The 23,771-nt window shown below is 39.0% G+C and overlaps 1 protein-coding gene across 11 annotated transcripts in view; it reads left to right on the forward strand.

The window, feature by feature from the left end:
* LOC128685956 (mucin-2) overlaps positions 1-23,771 on the forward strand; it is an 859,817-nt gene that overhangs the window by 782,308 nt on the left and 53,738 nt on the right. For all 11 annotated transcript variants that reach the window (XR_011391787.1, XR_011391786.1, XM_070083386.1 and 8 more), the window contains 5 exons: positions 9,591-9,677; positions 13,646-13,802; positions 13,905-14,058; positions 14,225-14,351; positions 17,450-17,620. Coding sequence is in view for 9 of the 11 variants with exons in the window: in XM_070083386.1 (XP_069939487.1) it covers positions 9,591-9,677; positions 13,646-13,802; positions 13,905-14,058; positions 14,225-14,351; positions 17,450-17,620 (696 nt within the window). In the remaining 2 variants the exon portion in view is untranslated. The remainder of the gene's footprint in view (positions 1-9,590; positions 9,678-13,645; positions 13,803-13,904; positions 14,059-14,224; positions 14,352-17,449; positions 17,621-23,771) is intronic.

The following is a 23,771-nucleotide window of genomic DNA, read 5'->3' on the forward strand; positions in this document are numbered from 1 at the left end:
CGCACGCTTGCTGGAAGTCCAAGCCCCTTACCCACAAAACCTCCTTTACCCCCTCTCTCCAACCCTTTCAAGGACGACCCCTACCCCGCCTTCCTTCCCCTATAGATTTATATGCTTTCCATGTCATTCTACTTTGATCCATTCTCTCTAAATGACCAAACCACCTCAACAACCCCTCTTCTGCCCTCTGACTAATACTTTTATTAACTCCACACCTCCTAATTTCCACACTCCGAATTTTCTGCATAATATTTACACCACACATTGCCCTTAACCCTTTGAGGGTCGACAGGCCCTCTCCGAAACTCGTTCTCAGGGTCGGCCAAATTTAAAAAAAAAAAAAATTATTTTCTCTTATGAAAAGATAGAGAATCTTTTCCCGATCATAACAACACCAAAAGTTTGAAATTTGATAGAAAACTTACGGAATTATGCTCTCGCAAAGTTAGCTGTCTCGGCGATGTTTACGGATCGGCGATTTTGCCCACTTTGAGCCCCATTTTCGGCCAATTTCACTGTACTAGTCGACAAAAAACATGAATATTTCGCTAGAACTCTATTTTTTCTATCGAATGGGTGCAAGAAACCACCCATTTATAAATTCAACTATCCAGTACAGTGGTCAGAATTTAGCAATTTTGCCAATTTCACACAAATTTCAAAAGATGCCAATTTCGGAATAGGGTCCAGAATAAACAAGAAAGACATTCCTGGCACTAAAATGACATTTCCTCTAGTCATTAGTCACGTCTCAAGGCCTCTCTTATATTCTTTTGCTTTCCACTTTGAATTTTTATTCTCACAAAAAATATAAGATTTACTGTTATGCAGACTACTGCATTAGTGTAAAAAATGGTATAAATATTATTGGTGCACTTGTGAAAGAATATTAGACTCACCAGTTGACGTGTATTGCACGCTTGGCACGATTTGTTTACTTTTGAAGTTTGGTAAAAATCGAACATTTCTGCTACTTTGAGCTCAATTTCAAGGCACCTTTCATTGTAAAACCAGTCAAAATCATCTCAATTTCAGTAATATGTCTTCCATTCTATAAAATGAGACCAAGAAAACTAGAATACAACAATAAATACTATACGAAAATACACTGCAAAGTCGCTGATTTATTAAAAAAAAATGGAAAAAGTTTTTTTTTTCTCATTATGCACCGTGTGCTGCAGGATTTTTTTTAGACTGTGCACACTGACCACATAGACCCATTCTTTCATATGAAGGCCTACCAGCTTTCTCCCACTAGATTTGAGGTCGCTAGAATTTATGAGTACTAGTACGTCAAAAACCCCTACGCGTAAGACGTACTAGTACGACGAAAACCCTCAAAGGGTTAAACAGGATATCTCCACTGCCTCCAACCGTCTCCTCGCTGCTGCATTTACCACCCAAGCTTCACACCCATATAAGAGTGTTGGTACTACTATACTTTCATACATTCCCTTCTTTGCCTCAATAGATAACGTTTTTTGACTTCACATATACCTCAACGCACCACTCACCTTTTTTCCCTCATCAATTCTATGATTAACCTCATCCTTCATAAATCCATCCGCCGACACGTCAACTCCCAAGTATCTGAAAACATTCACTTCTTCCATACTCCTCCTCCCCAATTTGATATCCAATTTTTCTTTATCTAAATCATTTGACACCCTCATCACCTTACTCTTTTCTATGTTCACTTTCAACTTTCTACCTTTACACACATTCCCAAACTCATCCACTAACCTTTGCAATTTTTCTTTAGAATCTCCCATAAGCACAGTATCATCAGCAAAAAGTAACTGTGTCAATTCCCATTTTGAATTTGATTCCCCATAATTTAATCCCACCCCTCTCCCAAACACCCTAGCATTTACTTCCTTAACAACCCCATCTATAAATATATTAAACAACCATGGTGACATTACACATCCCTGTCTAAGACCTACTTTTACCGGGAAGTAGTCTCCCTCTCTTCTACACACCCTAACCTGAGCCTCACTATCCTCATAAAAACTCTTTACAGCATTTAATAACTTACCACCTATTCCATATACTTGCAACATCTGCCACATTGCTCCTCTATCCACTCTATCATATGCCTTTTCTAAATCCATAAATGCAATAAAAACTTCCCTATCTTTATCTAAATACTGTTCACATATATGCTTCAATGTAAACACCTGATCTACACATCCCCTACCCACTCTAAAACCTCCTTGCTCATCCGCAATCCTACATTCTGTCTTACCTCTAATTCTTTCAATTATAACCCTACCGTACACTTTTCCTGGTATACTCAGTAAGCTTATTCCTCTATAATTTTTACAGTGTCTTTTGTCCCCTTTCCCTTTATATAAAGGGACTATACATGCTCTCTGCCAATCCCTAGGTACCTTCCCCTCTTTCATACATTTATTAAACAAAAGTACCAACCACTCCAACACTATATCCCCCCCTGCTTTTAACATTTCTGTCATGATCCCATCAGTTCCAGCTGCTTTACCCCATTTCATTTTACGTAATGCCTCACGTACCTCCCCCACACTTACATTCTGCTCTTCTTTACTCCTAAAAGATGGTATACCTCCCTGACCAGTGCATGAAATTACTGCCTCTGTTTCTTCCTTAACATTTAAAAGTTCCTCAAAATATTCTCGCCATCTACCCAATACCTCCATCTCCCCATCTACTAACTCCCCTACTCTGTTTTTAACTGACAAATCCATATTTTCCCTAGGCTTTCTTAACTTGTGTAACTCACTCCAAAATTTTTTCTTATTTTCATTAAAATTTCTTGACAGTGCCTCTCCCACTCTATCATCTGCTCTCCTTTTGCACTCTCTCACCACTCTCTTTACCTTTCTTTAACTCTCCATATACTCTGCTCTTCTTATAACACTTCTGCTTTGTAAAAACCTGTCATAAGCTACCTTTTTCTCTTTTATCACACCCTTTACTTCATCATTCCACCAATCACTCCTCTTTCCTCCTGCCCCCACCCTCCTATAACCACAAACTTCTGCCCCACATTCTAATACTGCATTTTTAAAACTATTCCAACCCTCTTCAACCCCCCCACTACTCATCTTTGCACTAGCCCACCTTTCTGCCAATAGTCGCTTATATCTCACCCGAACTTCCTCCTCCCTTAGTTTATACACTTTCACCTCCCTCTTACTTGTTGTTGCCACCTTCCTCTTTTCCCATCTACCTCTTACTCTAACTGTAGCTACAACTAAATAATGATCCGATATATCAGTTGCCCCTCTATAAACATGTACATCCTGGAGCCTACCCATCAACCTTTTATCCACCAATACATAATCTAATAAACTACTTTCATTACATGCTACATCATACCTTGTATATTTATTTATCCTCTTTTTCATAAAATATGTATTACTTATTACCAAATTTCTTTCTACACATAGCTCAATTAAAGGCTCCCCATTTACATTTACCCCTGGCACCCCAAATTTACCTACTACTCCTTCCATAACATTTTTACCCACTTTAGCATTGAAATCCCCAACCACCATTACTCTCACACTTGATTCAAAACTCCCCACGCATTCACTCAACATTTCCCAAAATCTCTCTCTCTCCTCTACACTTCTCTCTTCTCCAGGTGCATACACGCTTATTATAACCCACTTTTCACATCCAATCTTTATTTTACTCCACATAATCCTTGAATTAATACATTTATAGTCCCTCTTTTCCTGCCATAGCTTATCCTTCAACATTATTGCTACTCCTTCTTTAGCTCTAACTCTATTTGAAACCCCTGACCTAATCCCATTTATTCCTCTCCACTGAAACTCTCCCACCCCCTTCAGCTTTGTTTCACTTAAAGCCAGGACATCCAGCTTCTTCTCATTCATAACATCCACAATCATCTCTTTCTTATCATCTGCACAACATCCACGCACATTCAGACTTCCCACTTTGACAATTTTCTTCTTCTTATTCTTTTTAGTAATCTTTACAGGAAAAGGGGTTACTAGCCCATTGTTCCCGGCATTTTAGTTGACTTTTACAACACGCATGGCTTACGGAGGAAAGATTCTTATTCCACTTCCCCATGGATATAAAAGGAAAATTAATAAGACCAAGAACTATTAAGATAAAATCAAAGAAAACTCAGATGAGTGTGTATAAATAAATGTGTACATGTATGTGTAGTGTGACCTAAGTGTATATATATATATATATATATATATATATATATATATATATATATATATATATATATATATATATATATATATATATATATATATTATATATACACACACACACACACACACACAATGGTACCTCGGGTTACGAACTTAATTCATTCAAGCAGGCTGTTCGAGTGAAGATACTGAATGAATTTGTTCCCATAAGGTATAATGTAAATTAGATTAATCCGTTTCAGACCCCCAAAAATACACTTACAAAAGCACTTATATAAATACACTTGCATAATTGTTCGAGTTTTGAGCTGTTCGTATCCTGAGGTACCACTGTATACTATATATATATATACTATATATATATATATATATATATATATATATATATATATATATATATATATATATATATATATATATATATATATATATATATTTATTATCACACTGGCCGATTCCCACCAAGGCAGGGTGGCCCGAAAAAGAAAAATTTTCACCATCATTCACTCCATCACTGTCTTGCCAGAAGGGTGCTTTACACTACAGTTTTTAAACTGCAACATTAACACCCCTCCTTCAGAGTGCAGGCACTGTACTTCCCATCTCCAGGACTCAAGTCCGGCCTGCCGGTTTCCCTGAACCCCTTCATAAATGTTACTTTGCTCACACTCCAACAGCACGTCAAGTATTAAAAACCATTTGTCTCCATTCACTCCTACCAAACACGCTCACGCATGCCTGCTGGAAGTCCAAGCCCCTCGCACACAAAACCTCCTTTACCCCCTCCCTCCAACCTTTCCTAGGCCGACCCCTACCCCGCCTTCCTTCCACTACAGACTGATACACTCTTGAAGTTATTCTGTTTCGCTCCATTCTCTCCACATGTCCGAACCACCTCAACAACCCTTCCTCAGCCCTCTGACAACAGTTTTGGTAATCCCGCACCTCCTCCTAACTTCCAAACTACGAATTCTCTGCATTATATTCACACCACACATTGCTCTCAGACATGACATCTCCACTGCCTCCAGCCTTCCCCTCGCTGCAACATTCATCACCCATGCTTCACACCCATATAAGAGCGTTGGTAAAACTATACTCTCATACATTCCCTTCTTTGCCTCCAAGGACAAAGTTCTTTGTCTCCACAGACTCCTAAGTGCACCACTCACCCTTTTCCCCTCATCAATTCTATGATTCACCTCATCTTTCATAGACCCATCCGCTAACACGTCCACTCCCAAATATCTGAATACATTCACCTCCTCCATACTCTCTCCCTCCAATCTGATATCCAATCTTTCATCACCTAATCTTTTTGTTATCCTCATAACCTTACTCTTTCCTGTATTCACTTTCAATTTTCTTCTTTTGCACACCCTACCAAATTCATCCACCAATCTTTGCAACTTCTCTTCAGAATCTCCCAAGAGCACAGTGTCATCAGCAAAGAGCAGCTGTGACAACTCCCACTTTGTGTGTGATTCTTTATCTTTTAACTCCACGCCTCTTGCCAAAACCCTCGCATTTACTTCTCTTACAACCCCATCTATAAATATATTAAACAACCACGGTGACATCACACATCCTTGTCTAAGGCCTACTTTTACTGGGAAATAATTTCCCTCTTTCCTACATACTCTAACTTGAGCCTCGCTATCCTCGTAAAAACTCTTCACTGCTTTCAGTAACCTACCTCCTACACCATACACCTGCAACATCTGCCACATTGCCCCCCTATCCACCCTGTCATACGCCTTTTCCAAATCCATAAATAAATAAATAAATATATATATATATATATATATATATATATATATATATATATATATATATATATATATATATATATACATCATATGTATATATATATATATATATATATATATATATATTATTATTATTATTTTTATTATTATTATCACACCGGCCGATTCCCACCAAGGCAGGGTGGCCCGAAAAAGAAAAACTTTCACCATCATTCACTCCATCACTGTCTTGCCAGAAGGGTGCTTTACACTACAGTTTTTAAACTGCAACATTAACACCCCTCCTTCAGAGTGCAGGCACTGTACTTCCCATCTCCAGGACTCAAGTCCGGCCTGCCGGTTTCCCTGAATCCCTTCATAAATGTTACTTTGCTCACACTCCAACAGCACGTCAAGTATTAAAAACCATTTGTCTCCATTCACTCCTATCAAACACGCTCACGCATGCCTGCTGGAAGTCCAAGCCCCTCGCACACAAAACCTCCTTTACCCCCTCCCTCCAACCCTTCCTAGGCCGACCCCTACCCCGCCTTCCTTCCACTACAGACTGATACACTCTTGAAGTCATTCTGTTTCGCTCCATTCTCTCTACATGTCCGAACCACCTCAACAACCCTTCCTCAGCCCTCTGGACAACAGTTTTGGTAATCCCGCACCTCCTCCTAACTTCCAAACTACGAATTCTCTGCATTATATTCACAGCACACATTGCCCTCAGACATGACATCTCCACTGCCTCCAGCCTTCTCCTCGCTGCAACATTCATCACCCACGCTTCACACCCATATAAGAGCGTTGGTAAAACTATACTCTCATACATTCCCCTCTTTGCCTCCAAGGACAAAGTTCTTTGTCTCCACAGACTCCTAAGTGCACCACTCACTCTTTTTCCCTCATCAATTCTATGATTCACCTCATCTTTCATAGACCCATCCGCTGACACGTCCACTCCCAAATATCTGAATACGTTCACCTCCTCCATACTCTCTCCCTCCAATCTGATATTCAATCTTTCATCACCTAATCTTTTTGTTATCCTCATAACCTTACTCTTTCCTGTATTCACCTTTAATTTTCTTCTTTTGCACACCCTACCATAAATACATATATACATATATATATATATACATAAATACATATATACATATATATATACATAAATACATATATATATGTTGCAGCGAGGAGAAGGCTGGAGGCAGTGGAGATGTCATGTCTGAGGGCAATGTGTGGTGTGAATATAATGCAGAGAATTCGTAGTTTGGAAGTTAGGAGGAGGTGCGGGATTACCAAAACTGTTGTCCAGAGGGCTGAGGAAGGGTTGTTGAGGTGGTTCGGACATGTAGAGAGAATGGAGCGAAACAGAATGACTTCAAGAGTGTATCAGTCTGTAGTGGAAGGAAGGCGGGGTAGGGGTCGGCCTAGGAAGGGTTGGAGGGAGGGGGTAAAGGAGGTTTTGTGTGCGAGGGGCTTGGACTTCCAGCAGGCATGCGTGAGCGTGTTTGATAGGAGTGAATGGAGACAAATGGTTTTTAATACTTGACGTGCTGTTGGAGTGTGAGCAAAGTAACATTTATGAAGGGATTCAGGGAAACCGGCAGGCCGGACTTGAGTCCTGGAGATGGGAAGTACAGTGCCTGCACTCTGAAGGAGGGGTGTTAGTGTTGCAGTTTAAAAACTGTAGTGTAAAGCACCCTTCTGGCAAGACAGTGATGGAGTGAATGATGGTGAAAGTTTTTCTTTTTTGGGCCACCCTGCCTTGGTGGGAGTCGGCCAGTGTGATAATAGAATAATAGAATATATATATATATATATATATATATATATATATATATATATATATATATATATATATATATATATATATATATATATATATATATATAATGCAGTGGTACTTCAGGATTCGAACAGCTCAAAATGATTAACCTCATCCATTATAAATCCATCCGCTGACACGTCAACTCCCAAGTATCTGAAAACATTCACTTCGTCCATACTCCTCCTCCCCAATTTGATATCCAATTTTTCTTTATCTAAATCATATGTTACCCTCATCACCTTACTCTTTTCTATGTTCACTTTCAACTTTCTACCTTTACACACACTCCCAAACTCATCCACTAACCTTTGCAATTTTTCTTTAGAATCTCCCATAAGCACAGTATCATCAGCACAAAGCAACTGTGTCACTTCCCATTTTGTATTTAATTCCCCATAATTTAATCCCACCCCTCTCCCGAACACCCTAGCATTTACTTATTTTACAACCCCATCTATAAATATATTAAACAACCATGGTGACATTACACATCCCTGTCTAAGACCAACTTTTACCGGGAAGTAGTCTCCCTCTCTTCCAGACACCCTAACCTGAGCCTCACTATCCCCATAAAAACTCTTTACAGCATTTAGTATCATACCACCTATTCCATATACTTGCAACATCTGCCACATTGCTCTCCTATCCACTCTATCATATGCTTTTTCTAAATCCATAAATTCAATAAAAACTTCCCTACCTTTATCTAAATACTGTTCACATATATGCTTCAATGTAATCACTTGATCTACACATCCCCTACCCACTCTAAAACCTCCTTGCTCATCCGCAATTCTACATTCTGCCTTACCTGTAATTCTTTCAATAATAACCCAACTGTACACTTTTCCTTTTATACTCAGTAAACTTATTCCTCTATAATTTTTACAATCTCTTTTGTCCCCCTTCCCTTTATATAAAGGGACTATACACACACTGCCAATCCCTAGGTACCTTCCCCTCTTTCATACATTTATTAAACAAAAATACCAACCACTCCAACACTATGTCCCCTCCTCCTTTTAATACTTCTGTCATGATTCCATCAGTTCCAACTGCTTTGCCCCCTTTCATTCTACGTAATGCCTCACGCACCTCCCCCACACTCACATCCTGCTCTTCTTCACTCCTAAAAGATGGTATACCTCCCTGGCCAGTGCATGAAATTACCGCCTCTCTTTCTTCGTCTACATTTAAAAGTTCCTCAAAATATTCTCGCCATCTACCCAATACCTCCATCTCCCCATCTACTAACTCCCCTACTCTGTTTTTAACTGACAAATCCATTCGTTCCCTAGGCTTTCTTAACTTGTTTAACTCACTCCAAATTTTTTTCTTATTTTCATTAAAATTTCTTGACAGTGCCTCTCCCACTCTGTCATCCACTCTCCTCTTGCACTCTCTCACCACTCTCTTCACCTTTCTTTTACTCTCCATATACTCTACTATTCTTATCTATATATATATATATATATATATATATATATATATATATATATATATATATATATATATATATATATATATATATATATATAATAGAGAGAGAGAGAATGAGAATTAATTAATTAATTACATAATTACAACACTTTTATATGTAATTATTTTAAAATGGTTGAACTTTTTTCAGTTTTGTGCAAACCTTGAATAATAATTCTCTTGTTTTTAGCATGTCAGCTCAGTTTGCCTCAGTGTGTTACTAGAGCTGGTGGACTACTGTACTTCAGTTTGCCAAATATTCTTTAGGCTGAGGTTTTTGCTTTAGAATTGTCAGATTATAGTTTATTTAAAATGTTCTCATAAATTCTTTCATTACAGGTCATAGCAAGAATATATTATTGTGTAAATAGATCATGGTCTGGCAGAATAACTTTACCAGAACTTAGGAGATCAAACTTGTTACAAGTAAGTTGCATTTTTTCTTTTTATATATGGTTTTACACTTTTTAATATACAGTACGCTGTTATAAAAATCATGGTTGGAAAAATTATAGTGAAAAATTATAGTGAAATTTAGACCTGGTGAGCAATGTCCCCTTTATGGTAGAATGTTTCAGCAACTGAACAGAAATGCACAGCAAAGTAGTCTCTATAGTGTTACTGAAACTTTCTCATTTGAATGTTCTGTTTTTAGGAGGTTTCTTCTATTCACATTCTTCATACCTCTTGCTGTTTTAGTATGCTGTACTAATATGTGCTAAAGCTTAAATTTGCATCATTTTTGCCACCTACTAGATGTATAATACACCTTGGCTGTCTTAGAGCCTTGATAAATGTTCAGGGGATGAAGTAGATTTTTGAGAGCTTTTCTTCTAATGCAACCTGGTTCCATCATAACTTAACACCTACTCACATGTAAAGCCACCCTAAATTTGCTGCACACTATTCATTTTAAGAGTATCTTTATCATTATGCTTAATAAACTAGCCTTGGCTAGTACAATATTTAAATACTTCATTGTTTAATTCCTAACTTGTGTTTCTAGACTGACTGCTTTATACTGTACTGAATTATTCTCATACAGAAAAGGATATTATATTAATTTTGATCCTTGAACTGTAAACTTATGTAGAAGTTTCTCCATACTGTTTTTTGACTTTGTGGTAATCTAGAGGCATCTTTAGGTCATTTCATATGCTTTTTCATCCAGTTAAGATTGATATAAAATACAGAGTAATTTGATGCCTACTGTAAATCTCCTTCACCCTTGGACTATATTACCTTTGCTTGCCATTTGGTACTCATGTCAAGTGATAACATTTTGGGTTATTTTATCACAACAGTTCTGAATCAAGTGTGAGAGTAATGGTGGTTGGGGATTTCAATGCTAAAGTGGGTAAAAATGTTATGGAGGGAGTAGTAGGTAAATTTGGGGTGCCAGGGGTAAATGTAAATGGGGAGCCTTTAATTGAGCTATGTGTAGAAAGAAATTTGGTAATAAGTAATACATATTTTATGAAAAAGAGGATAAATAAATATACAAGGTATGATGTAGCACGTAATGAAAGTAGTTTATTAGATTATGTATTGGTGGATAAAAGGTTGATGGGTAGGCTCCAGGATGTACATGTTTATAGAGGGGCAACTGATATATCGGATCATTATTTAGTTGTAGCTACAGTTAGAGTAAGAGGTAGATGGGAAAAGAGGAAGGTGGCAACAACAAGTAAGAGGGAGGTGAAAGTGTATAAACTAAGGGAGGAGGAAGTTCGGGTGAGATATAAGCGACTATTGGCAGAAAGGTGGGCTAGTGCAAAGATGAGTAGTGGGGGGGTTGAAGAGGGTTGGAATAGTTTTAAAAATGCAGTATTAGAATGTGGGGCAGAAGTTTGTGGTTATAGGAGGGTGGGGGCAGGAGGAAAGAGGAGTGATTGGTGGAATGATGAAGTAAAGGGTGTGATAAAAGAGAAAAAGGTAGCTTATGACAGGTTTTTACAAAGCAGAAGTGTTATAAGAAGAGCAGAGTATATGGAGAGTAAAAGAAAGGTAAAGAGAGTGGTGAGAGAGTGCAAAAGGAGAGCAGATGATAGAGTGGGAGAGGCACTGTCAAGAAATTTTAATGAAAATAAGAAAAAATTTTGGAGTGAGTTAAACAAGTTAAGAAAGCCTAGGGAAAATATGGATTTGTCAGTTAAAAACAGAGTAGGGGAGTTAGTAGATGGGGAGATGGAGGTATTAGGTAGATGGCGAGAATATTTTGAGGAACTTTTAAATGTTAAGGAAGAAACAGAGGCAGTAATTTCATGCACTGGTCAGGGAGGTATACCATCTTTTAGGAGTGAAGAAGAGCAGAATGTAAGTGTGGGGGAGGTACGTGAGGCATTACGTAAAATGAAAGGGGGTAAAGCAGCTGGAACTGATGAGATCATGACAGAAATGTTAAAAGCAGGGGGGGATATAGTGTTGGAGTGGTTGGTACTTCTGTTTAATAAATGTATGAAAGAGGGGAAGGTACCTAGGGATTGGCGGAGAGCATGTATAGTCCCTTTATATAAAGGGAAAGGGGACAAAAGAGACTGTAAAAATTATAGAGGAATAAGCTTACTGAGTATACCAGGAAAAGTGTACGGTAGGGTTATAATTGAAAGAATTAGAGGTAAGACAGAATGGAGGATTGCGGATGAGCAAGGAGGTTTCAGAGTGGGTAGGGGATGTGTAGATCAAGTGTTTACATTGAAGCATATATGTGAACAGTATTTAGATAAAGGTAGGGAAGTTTTTATTGCATTTATGGATTTAGAAAAGGCATATGATAGAGTGGATAGAGGAGCAATGTGGCAGATGTTGCAAGTATATGGAATAGGTGGTAAGTTATTAAATGCTGTAAAGAGTTTTTATGAGGATAGTGAGGCTCAGGTTAGGGTGTGTAGAAGAGAGGGAGACTACTTCCCGGTAAAAGTAGGTCTTAGACAGGGATGTGTAATGTCACCATGGTTGTTTAATATATTTATAGATGGGGTTGTAAAGGAAGTAAATGCTAGGGTGTTCGGGAGAGGGGTGGGATTAAATTTTGGGGAATCAAATTCAAAATGGGAATTGACACAGTTACATTTTGCTGATGATACTGTGCTTATGGGAGATTCTAAAGAAAAATTGCAAAGGTTAGTGGATGAGTTTGGGAATGTGTGTAAAGGTAGAAAGTTGAAAGTGAACATAGAAAAGAGTAAGGTGATGAGGGTGTCAAATGATTTAGATAAAGAAAAATTGGATATCAAATTGGGGAGGAGGAGTATGGAAGAAGTGAATGTTTTCAGATACTTGGGAGTTGACGTGTCGGCGGATGGATTTATGAAGGATGAGGTTAATCATAGAATTGATGAGGGAAAAAAGGTGAGTGGTGCGTTGAGGTATATGTGGAGTCAAAAAACGTTATCTATGGAGGCAAAGAAGGGAATGTATGAAAGTATAGTAGTACCAACACTCTTATATGGGTGTGAAGCTTGGGTGGTAAATGCAGCAGCGAGGAGACGGTTGGAGGCAGTGGAGATGTCCTGTTTAAGGGCAATGTGTGGTGTAAATATTATGCAGAAAATTCGGAGTGTGGAAATTAGGAGAAGGTGTGGAGTTAATAAAAGTATTAGTCAGAGGGCAGAAGAGGGGTTGTTGAGGTGGTTTGGTCATTTAGAGAGAATGGATCAAAGTAGAATGACATGGAAAGTATATAAATCTATAGGGGAAGGAAGGCGGGGTAGGGGTCATCCTCGAAAGGGTTGGAGAGAGGGGGTAAAGGAGGTTTTGTGGGCAAGGGGCTTGGACTTCCAGCATGTGTGCGTGAGCGTGTTAGATAGGAGTGAATGGAGACGAATGGTACTTGGGACCTGACGATCTGTTGGAGTGTGAGCAGGGTAATATTTAGTGAAGGGATTCAGGGAAACCGGTTATTTTCATATAGTCGTACTTGAGTCCTGGAAATGGGAAGTACAATGCCTGCACTTTAAAGGAGGGGTTTGGGATATTGGCAGTTTGGAGGGATATGTTGTGTGTCTTTATATGTGTATGCTTCTGGACTGTTGTATTCTGAGCACCTCTGCAAAAACAGTGATAATGTGCGAGTGTGGTGAAAGTGTTGAATGATGATGAAAGTATTTTCTTTTTGGGGATTTTCTTTCTTTTTTTTTGGGTCACCCTGCCTCGGTGGGAAACGGCCGACTTGTTAAAAAAAAAAAAAAAAAAGTTCTGAGGATTCAAGCCCGCAGTAAATATTGCCCTTGGTTAGTATCACGCTTGATTTGACCTGTCCTGGGATTGACTAAAAAACTCAGAGGGGTTTATGAGCAAACTTTACAGAGATCTGTTTTCTGTTTTATTTATATACAAGTACTGTATGTAAGCAAAAAAAAATTGCCTGATTACAATCCTTTTAATCCTTGCAGGTAATAAGCTATTTAGAAGAGGAAGAAGATATTAACCAAATTACAGATTACTTCAGTTATGAGCACTTTTATGTAATTTATTGCAAGTTCTGGGAACTGGACACAGATCATGATTTGTTCATAGATAAGCATGATTTGGCCAAACACAATGAAAGAGGTAAGTCAGATATAATTTTTTGTATATTTTTGTTTATAGAATAACTTAATATTTTGAAAGTTAAATGCTTATTTACACTTGTAAACAAATTTTTTCTTCCAGCACTTTCTTGGCGTATGATTGAGCGTATATTTAGTGGAGCAGTGACAAGAGGACGGTTACAAAAGCAAGACCGTATGGGTTATCAAGAGTTTGTATGGTTCCTTATTTCTGAAGAAGACAAACGACATCCAACTGCTATAGAGTATTGGTTTAGGTAAACTCAAAATACAGTTTATATTCAGGGTAAACAAGTGTATCTTGATGAAATATTTTATATTGTTTGTCACTAAGAAAAGGGTAATCATGACTGCCCCCCATCCCCGTAAAAAAAATAGTTGATCTTACAAAATTAATTTAATATAATGATTATTGCCATTCAGATGTATGGACCTTGATGGAGATGGGTACCTATCTATGTATGAGCTGGAATACTTCTATGAAGAGCAACTGCAACGCATGGAAGCCTTGGGGATTGAAACTCTGCCATTTCATGACTGTCTTTGTCAGGTCAGTGAATGAAGCATGTTAATTTACTATCTGTATTACTGAACTGTATTCATCATTCAGACTCTTTAAAAGGACTGTACCCATAAGATACAGTGCCTGCAAAAATAATCCAAACCGCCTCTTTATAAGTATGAAAATTGTCGTCCCCCTGTATTTGAGGCTCAAGTTAGAGTATGTAGGAAAGAGGGAAATTATTTCCCAGTAAAAGTAGGCCTTAGACAAGGATGTGTGATGTCACCGTGGTTGTTTAATATATTTATAGATGGGGTTGTAAGAGAAGTAAATGTGAGGGTCTTGGCAAGAGGCGTGGAGTTAAAAGATAAAGAATCACACATAAAGTGGGAGTTGTCACAGTTGCTCTTTGCTGATGACACTGTGCTCTTGGGAGATTCTGAAGAGAAGTTGCAGAGATTGGTGGATGAATTTGGTAGGGTGTGCAAAAGAAGAAAATTAAAAGTGAATACAGGAAAGAGTAAGGTTATGAGGATAAAAAGATTAGGTGATGAAAGATTGGATATCAGATTGGAGGGAGAGAGTATGGAGGAGGTGAATGTATTCAGATATTTGGGAGTGGACGTGTCAGCGGATGGGTCTATGAATCATAGAATTGATGAGGGGAAAAGGGTGAGTGGTGCACTTAGGAGTCTGTGGAGACAAAGAACTTTGTCCTTGGAGGCAAAGAGGGGAATGTATAAGAGTATAGTTTTACCAACGCTCTTATATGGGTGTGAAGCATGAGTGACGAATGTTGCAGCGAGGAGAAGGCTGGAGGCCGTGGAGATGTCATGTCTGAGGGCAATGTGTGGTGTGAATATAATGCAGAGAATTCGTAGTTTGGAAGTTAGGAGGAGGTGCGGGATTACAGAAACTGTTGTCCAGAGGGCTGAGGAAGGGTTGTTGAGGTGGTTCGGACATGTAGAGAGAATGGAGCGAAACAGAGTGACTTCAAGAGTGTATCAGTCTGTAGTGGAAGGAAGGCGGGGTAGGGGTCGGCCTAGGAAAGGTTGGAGGGAGGGGGTAAAGGAGGTTTTGTGTGTGTGGGGCTTGGACTTCCAGCAGGCATGCATGAGCGTGTTTGATAGGAGTGAATGGAGACAAATGGTTTTTAATACTTGACGTGCTGTTGGAGTGTGAGCAAAGTAACATTTATGAAGGGGTTCAGGGAAACCGGCAGGCCGGACTTGAGTCCTGGAGATGGGAAGTACAGTGCCTGCACTCTGAAGGAGGGGTGTTAATGTTGCAGTTTAAAAACTGTAGTGTAAAGCACCCTTCTGGCAAGACAGTGATGGAGTGAATGATGGTGAAAGTTTTTCTTTTTCGGGCCATCCTGCCTTGGTGGGAATCGGCCAGTGTGATAATAAAAATAACATTCCAAGACCTACCATGGATACCTGAGACTTCAGATAATAGCAAACCCTATATATAAGTAATTTTTTTTGTTTACATACATCATCATCTTTCAACAAACCAGCCATATCCCACCGAGGCAGGGTGGCCCAGAAAGAAAAACAAAAGTTTCTCTTTTTAAATTTAGTAATTTATATAGGAGAAGGGGTTACTAGCCCCTTGTTCCCGGCATTTTAGTCACCTCTTATGACACACATGGCTTACGAAGGAAGAATTCTGTTTCATTTCCTCATGGAGATAAGTGGAATAAACAAGAACAAGAACCAGTAAGAAAATAGAAGAAAACCCAGAGGGGTGTGTATATATAGGCTTGTACAAATATGTGTAGTGTGACCTATGTGTAAGTAGAAGTAGCAAGACGTACCTGAAATCTAGCATGTTTATGAGACAAAGAAAAGACACCAGCAATCCTACCATCATGTAAAACAATTACAGGCTTTTGTTTTACACTTGCTTGGCAGGACGATAGTACCTCCCTGGGTGGTTGCTGTCTACCAGCTTACTACCTAGGGTTTACATAAATGCCTATAATAAAGTTTAATTGATAAATAATGCACAGTGAGTGGAGAATTACTACTTTTTCACTAAGAAGCACTTCACCACTTCTCTTAGGCTTTGAAGAATTGCCATCATCACTACTTTTGTGCTTTGGTGTCATTATTAAGCAAAATTAAGGGTTATTTTTGGGCCACGGTAAACCCCCAGATAACTGAAACCACGAAAACCGAATCTGTGGATACGGGGCTTCTACTGTATAAACATCATCTCCCTCATGATCATTTGAGGCTGTTTGGGTTGCACTTCCCTTGAATTCTCGTCTTATAACCAGTCTATAAATATATTAAACCATGATGACATCACACATCCCACTCTCCTACATACCCTAACCTGATCCTCACTATCTGCATGAAAACCCTATACCACTTTAAAGTAACCTATTAATATCATACACTTCGAACATTTGCCACTCTGTCATATGCTGTTTATTTTTTAATGCACCAGCCATCACCCAGAGAGATAGGGTAGCCCAATAAAGAAGAAACACTTTCACCATTACTCACTATCACTGTCGTGCCAGAGGTGTGCTGACATTACAGCTCAGGTTCCCCTCCAAATGGCAATATCCCCACCTCTCCTTCAGAGTACAGGCACTGTACTTCAACATCTCCAGGACTCAAGTCTGGCTAACCAGTTTCCCTGAATCCATTCATAAGTGTTACCTTGCCTCTAACAGTATATCAAATCATAAAACCCACTTGCCTTCATTCACTTCTCTTTAAATGTCCTAACCACTTCTACCCCATGAATAATATTTTTAGTAACCCTGTACCTCCTCCTAATATCAAGACTATGAATTCCCTACATAATATTCACACCACACATTGCCCTCAGACACAACATCTCCACTGTTTTCAGCCTCCTCTCTGCAGTGTTAAACACACCCATACAAGTGTGCTAAGAACATAAAAAAGAAGGTACACTGCGGCAGGCCTACTGGCTACTGCTACTCATTATTATGTACTATAATATGCTGTGCTGGCTAATACCATGATCAGTATTTATTTCTTATCTTCATACAAAATCAAATTACACTAGCTTCTCATAAGGTAACTGTGTTATTCTTTTAAATTTATTGAATTTGTTCTTTGAAATGTTTAACAAACTGTTAACAAAATCTGCATGTTTTACAGATGTTAGATATGGTTCGACCAGAGGAAATTGACAAGATTTCTCTTAGGGACCTGAAAAAGTGTCGTATGACTCCCATATTTTTTGACACATTCTTCAACTTGGAGAAGTACTTAGACCATGAACAACGTGATCCATTTGCTTCACACCGTGCTGATGATGATGGACCAGAGGTACAGATAAAATAGTTTTTTACATCTCCATTTTGCAACAGTTATTTAACACTCCTGCCATCTCCAACTGAGGTAGGATGACCCAACAAAAAAAAAAAAAACACCTTCCTTGTCATTCATTCAATTACTGTCTTGCCAAAATGGTGCTGACATTACAGTTCTGACCCTCAAAACTGTAACATCCTCACCCCTCCTTCAGAGTGCAGGCACTATACTTTTCAACTCCAGGGCTAGTCTAGCTAACTGGTTTTCCTCAATCCCTTCATAAATGTTACCTTGGTCATACCACAGTAGACCGTCAGATCATCACTCACCCCTGTCATACTCTCACAAGCTTGTTGGATGTCAGATTACCTAGCACTCAAAATTTCTTGTACACACTCCCCCATCCTATCCTAAGACGACTCTTATCCTTCCTTCCCTGCACCCCATATTTATACTCAACTAGTTATCATGTTTTTCTACATCTTTTCTAAATGTTCAAATACCTCAATCATTTGTATATTTAACCCCTTAACTGTCCAAATGTAGACCTGCGTTCTCTTGCACAGCACTCCGAATATTTTGAAAAAAAAAAAAAACTTTTTTTTTTTTTTTAAATAAACAGGACTTTTTTTACACAAAATGCTTGTCACTCTCCTGACGGCAACATGAAGAGCTGCCGTTTGCAGAAGTTTTGCCAATATACCTTTTTTTCTCATTTTTTTTAATTTGTATAATTTTTATGTTCTGATAATTACAATTTGTAGTAGTTCTTGTGATTTCATAGCTAATCTTCGTTCTGACACTAATATTAGGTACTGAAATAGTACTCAAATAGTCACAAACACAGTGACAGGTGAACATTTTCACCTACCTTAGTCACATACTATTGTCTAAAAATATATACATAGTATTTGTAAGTCCCAGCAAAGTTTTGGATATGCGGGACTATATAATAATAATAATAATAATAATAATAATAATAATAATAATAATAATAATAGTAATAATAGTAATAAGAATAAGCTTCCTTGAATCATGGTGTAAGATGAGTCATTCCAGTGCAGCAATGGTGACATTTGATGAGCATGCAATGGCTTGGCTTAATTTGTTTTCACTTTTTCACATAAATATGTCTGTCTGTCTGTCTACCTCTGTTTATCTGTCTCTGCTTATCTCTCTCTCTGTCTCAGAGAGAGCCACTCATGAACCAACAGGTATTACACACAATTGCATCGTCACATCTGATTCCTGAGCAAGTGTAAATATACATTACTTGCCAGTCGTGCTTACTATGTATTATATCGACAAGCCCAGTATAGCATTTTGTCTGGATTTCTTGGGTTATCCTAGGTAATTTACACTATGTATAATTGAATTTATGTGTACCTGTGAGACAGAGAAAGACAGACGGAGATAGAGACAGCCAAAGTCAATCAGCCAGCCAAGTCAGCTGCCGGCCAGCCAGCTGGCTGGCCAGGTACACATAAATACACTTATACGTAGTGTAAATTACCTAGAATAGTCCAAAAAAATCCAGACAAAGTGCTATACAGTGGACCCCCGGTTAACGATACTTTTTCACTCCAGAAGTATGTTCAGGTGCCAGTACCGACCGAATTTGTTCCCATAAGAAATATTGTGAAGTAGATTAGTCCATTTCAGACCCCCAAACATACACGTACGAACGCACTTACATAAATACACTTACATAATTGGTCACATTCGGAGGTAATCGTTATGCGGGGGTCCACTGTACTGTGCTTGTCGATATAATGCATAGTAAGCAATACCTGTTGGCTCACAAGTGGCTCTCTCTGAGACAGAGAGACAGAAAGAGAGACAGACAGAGACAGAAAGACAGATAAGCAGAGACAGATAAACAGAGAGCCAGCCAGCCTGCTGAACATGTATTGCATGTTCCAGAATTGTTTCTCTTTACTTAGGGCATAGATTATAAGATATTCTGACAGGATGACACTACCAGTGGTACCAAAATTGAAAGGATGTTGCACATGGGTTAGTTTACCTGGAGAGAGTTCCGGGGGTCAACGCTCCCGCGGCCCGGTCTGTGACCAGGCCTCCTGAGGATTTTGTTAATACTACATGACATCAGTGAATCCCAGGTGTTTGCCGCTCAGTTTGCTCTAGCTGGCACTCAATTGAACTGGTGCTCCCACAAGGTACTAAGTGGTCCCAGAATTTTTTAATACTGCACACACTGAGTGTTAAGACCCATTCTATGCTGACCAGGCATTTCAGGCCAATTGTGCCAAAATTGGAGGCAGGAAAAATAAAATAGATCTACATTTCAAGCGCTAGCGTTAAGAATGTAAATCTATGGTTGGACTGTTAAGGGGTTAAGAAAATATTGCAAAGTTGATTATTATGTAAGGCTGTTGAATCTGTGCTGCCTCTTCCTTCACAAATAGATAGTCTCTCTAAATTTTTCTTTTGTTTGCTGATAATGTTATAACTTGTATATAAGCTAAAAAGTACACTGTACAAGCTTATGCGTGTATTATTGGATATTAAATATGCATTAACTCAGTTGTTGTCAAATTTAAATAGTGGCACCCTTTAACTTAGCTTGTTCTTTCTTTAAGTAATTTTTGTAAACAAAACATTAAAATTCAATATTTTCCCAGCAGTTTTTAATTGGCTTTTCAAATATTTAATAAAAAATTTAAATTTTTTACAATTGTCATTAAATTACATTTATGAGGGGAGCAATAAACCTGAAGGGATTAAGCAGTACTTGGGAAAAGGAGGCAGTCAGTCTTGAGTCAAGGAAGGGGAGAACAACACCAGTTCTTGGGATCAAGAACCTTTCTCCAGCATCAAGTCAACTTCCTTGAGAGGAACTAAATGAAAGTTTTTATTATTGTGAAACAAGTTACTTAAATTTGTAAGTGTAACTTGTAAGCTTAATTTTCAAAGCAAAGTTTCATGACTCAGTCATTGATGAAACAATGACTTGTGGTTTCTACTCCTTTTATTGTCAACCAGGAAGGGTATTTTGTTTTCATAATGGCAACAACGTAATGTAAATATCTTAATCCTACCTAACCTATATTAAGTCTAAATTTTGTTAGTATTATTTATTATTGATAAAATAAATGAATACTGCAATTAAATAAATACATTGCGATGTTTTTCTTCTTCTGTCAAAACACGCCCACACAAAGCATCCCACGCAAGAATTGTGAGTCAGTCTGGCTTTTTTTCTCATTGTGTGAACATTACTCTGCGCATTCATACAAAACGTTTCGTAATAATCTATTGTTTTTTGTGCTAGGACCAGCTTGAGAGTTACTGGGCCCCCTGTCGCACCAAAAGTCTGTCCAGAGAGCTCTGTTTCTGGCGTCTCTTTAAGATTTCCCTAATATGGGACACAAAATTGTCATTGTACATGTTGCTAATACAACCTGCAACAGCTGTGTCAGGGTAATGCTCATCCATAAAGGTTTGCACTTCAACCCACTTTGCACAAATGTCCTTAATCTTTGATGAAGGCAACTTCCTCCATCTCTCTTCCTCCTCCTCTGAAGGAAATTCCTGAGCTGTGGTCTGTTGCTGTTACACCTCAAGCTCTTGCAGCTCTGTAGTGGTAAGCTCTTCATCATCGTCCTCCATCAACTCTTCCACATCCTTGCCACTAATTTCCAACCCCATGGACTTCCCCAATGCCACAATAGATTCCACAACTGGCATAGGCTCCTCAGGGTAGCCCCAAACCTTTCAAAATCCCTCTCTTGTACAAATTCTGGCCACAATTTTCTCCAAGCAGAGTTCAAAGTCCTGCAAGTCACTCTCTCCCAAGCCTTATCTATAAGGTTTATGCAACTGAAGATACTGAAGTGATCTTTCCAGAACTCTCTTAGCACTCTTAGAACTCTCAAAGCACTTTTGAAACACTGCTTTCGTGTACAGTTTTTTTTGAAGTTTGAAATGACCTGCTGGTCCATGGGCTGGAGGAGAGGAGTGGTGCTAGGAGGAAAAAACTTGACTTTAATAAAACTAAACTCCCCTCAATTTGCTCTTCCAAGTCTTGAGGATGAGCAGGAGCATTGTCCATTAACAGGAGGCACTGGAGTGGCAATTTATTTTCCAAGAGGTATTTTTTCACACTGGGGCCAAACATGTCATAGAACCAATTGAGGAAAATGCCCCTAGTGCCCCATGTGTGCTCTACACATCACACACAATTTAGTCTTGACGACACTGTTTTTCTTGAACACACTGGAAGTTTCAGAGTGATACACGAGTAAAGGCTTCACTTTGCAATCCCCTCCTGAGTAATGTAGGTCCTGTTTGGCATTTTCTTCCAAAACAGGCCTGTTTTGTCACAAGTGAACACTTGTTGGGGTTTTAATTTTTCAGCCTCTATGTACCCCATAAAATCCTGCAGATATTTTTCAGCCCCTCTTTTTTTGTGAGAACTGGCAGCTTCACCATGCCTTATCACACTGTGTATGCCACTACAATTCTTAAATCTCTCAAACCAGCCTTTACTGGCCTTAAATTCATCATTTTCTTAATGAGATCCGCATGCAACTGCCTTGCCTTTTCACATACAGTGGACCCTCGACTAACGCTATTAATCGGTTCATGAGAGCTCATCGTTAGTCAAAATAATCGTTAGTCAAGTTAATTTTCCCCATAAGAAATAATGGAAATCAAATTAATCCGTGCAAGACACCCAAAAGTATTGAAAAAAAAATTTTAACACATGAAATATTAATTTTAATACACACAAACTGAAGAACACATGCACAGTTACATGACACTTACCTTTATTGAAGATCTGGTGATGATTGATGGGATGGGAAGAGGGGAGTGTGTTGATGGTCTTAGTGTTTAGAAGGGGAATCCCCTTCCATTAGGACTTGAGGTGGCAAGTCCTTTTTCGGGGTTACTTCCCTTCTTCTTTTAATGCCACTAGGACCAGCTTAAGAGTCACTGGACCTCTGTCGCACAAGATATCTGTCCATAGTGGCCTGTACCTCTCGTTCCTTTATCACTTCCCTAAAGTGTTTCACAACATTGTCAGTGTACAGGTTGCCAACACGGCTTGCAATAGCTGTGTGAGGGTGATTTTCATCCATGAAGGTTTGCACTTCAAGCCACTTTGCACAGATTTCCTTTATCTTTGTAGTAGGCAACTTCTTCAATTTCTCTCTCCCCTCCTCTGAACCAGTTTCCCCAGGTCTGGCCTCTTGCTCTTGAAGTTGATCTATCAGCTCATCAGTGGTTAGTTCTTCATTGTCCTCCTCCACCAACTCTTCCACATCCTCCCCACTAACCTCCAACCCCAAGGACTTTCCCAATGCCACAATGGATTCCTCAACTGGCATAATCCTCTCAGGGTTAGCCTCAAACCCTTCAAAATCCCTTTTGTCTACACATTCTGGCCACAGTTTCTTCCAAGCAGAGTTCAAGGTCCTCTTAGTCACTTCCTCCCAAGCCTTACCTATAAGGTTTACACAATTGAGGATATTAAAGTGATCTCTCCAAAACTCTCTTAGAGTCAGTTGAGTTTCTGAGGTCATTACAAAGCACCTTTCAAACAGAGCTTTTGTGTACAGTTTCTTGAAGTTGGAAATAACCTGCTGGTCCATGGGCTGCAGGAGAGGAGTGGTATTAGGAGGCAAAAACTTCACCTTAATGAAGCTCATGTCCCCATAAAGTCGCTCTGCCACGTCTGTAGGATGACCAGGGGCATTGTCTAACACCAGGAGGCACTTAAGTTCTAATTTCTTTTCAGTTAGGTAATCTTTCACATTGGGGGCAAATGCATGGTGTAACCAGTTATAGAAAAATTCCCTAGTGACCCATGCCTTACTGTTTGCCCTCCACAGCACACACAAATTATCTTTGAGGACATTCTTTTGCCTGAACGCTCTGGGAGTTTCAGAGTGATACACTAATAAAGGCTTCACTTTGCAATCACCAGTAGCATTGGCACACATGAGAAGAGTAAGCCTGTCTTTCATAGGCTTATGTCCTGGGAGTGCCTTTTCCTCCTGAGTAATGTAGGTCCTGCTTGGCATTTTCTTCCAGAACAGGCCTGTTTCATCACAATTAAACACTTGTTCAGGTTTCAGTCCTTCAGTTTCTATGTACTCCTTGAATTCCTGCACATATTTTTCAGCCGCTTTGTGGTCCG

The sequence above is a fragment of the Cherax quadricarinatus genome, chromosome 9 (assembly GCF_038502225.1).
Source record: "Cherax quadricarinatus isolate ZL_2023a chromosome 9, ASM3850222v1, whole genome shotgun sequence".
NCBI lineage: Eukaryota > Metazoa > Arthropoda > Malacostraca > Decapoda > Parastacidae > Cherax > Cherax quadricarinatus.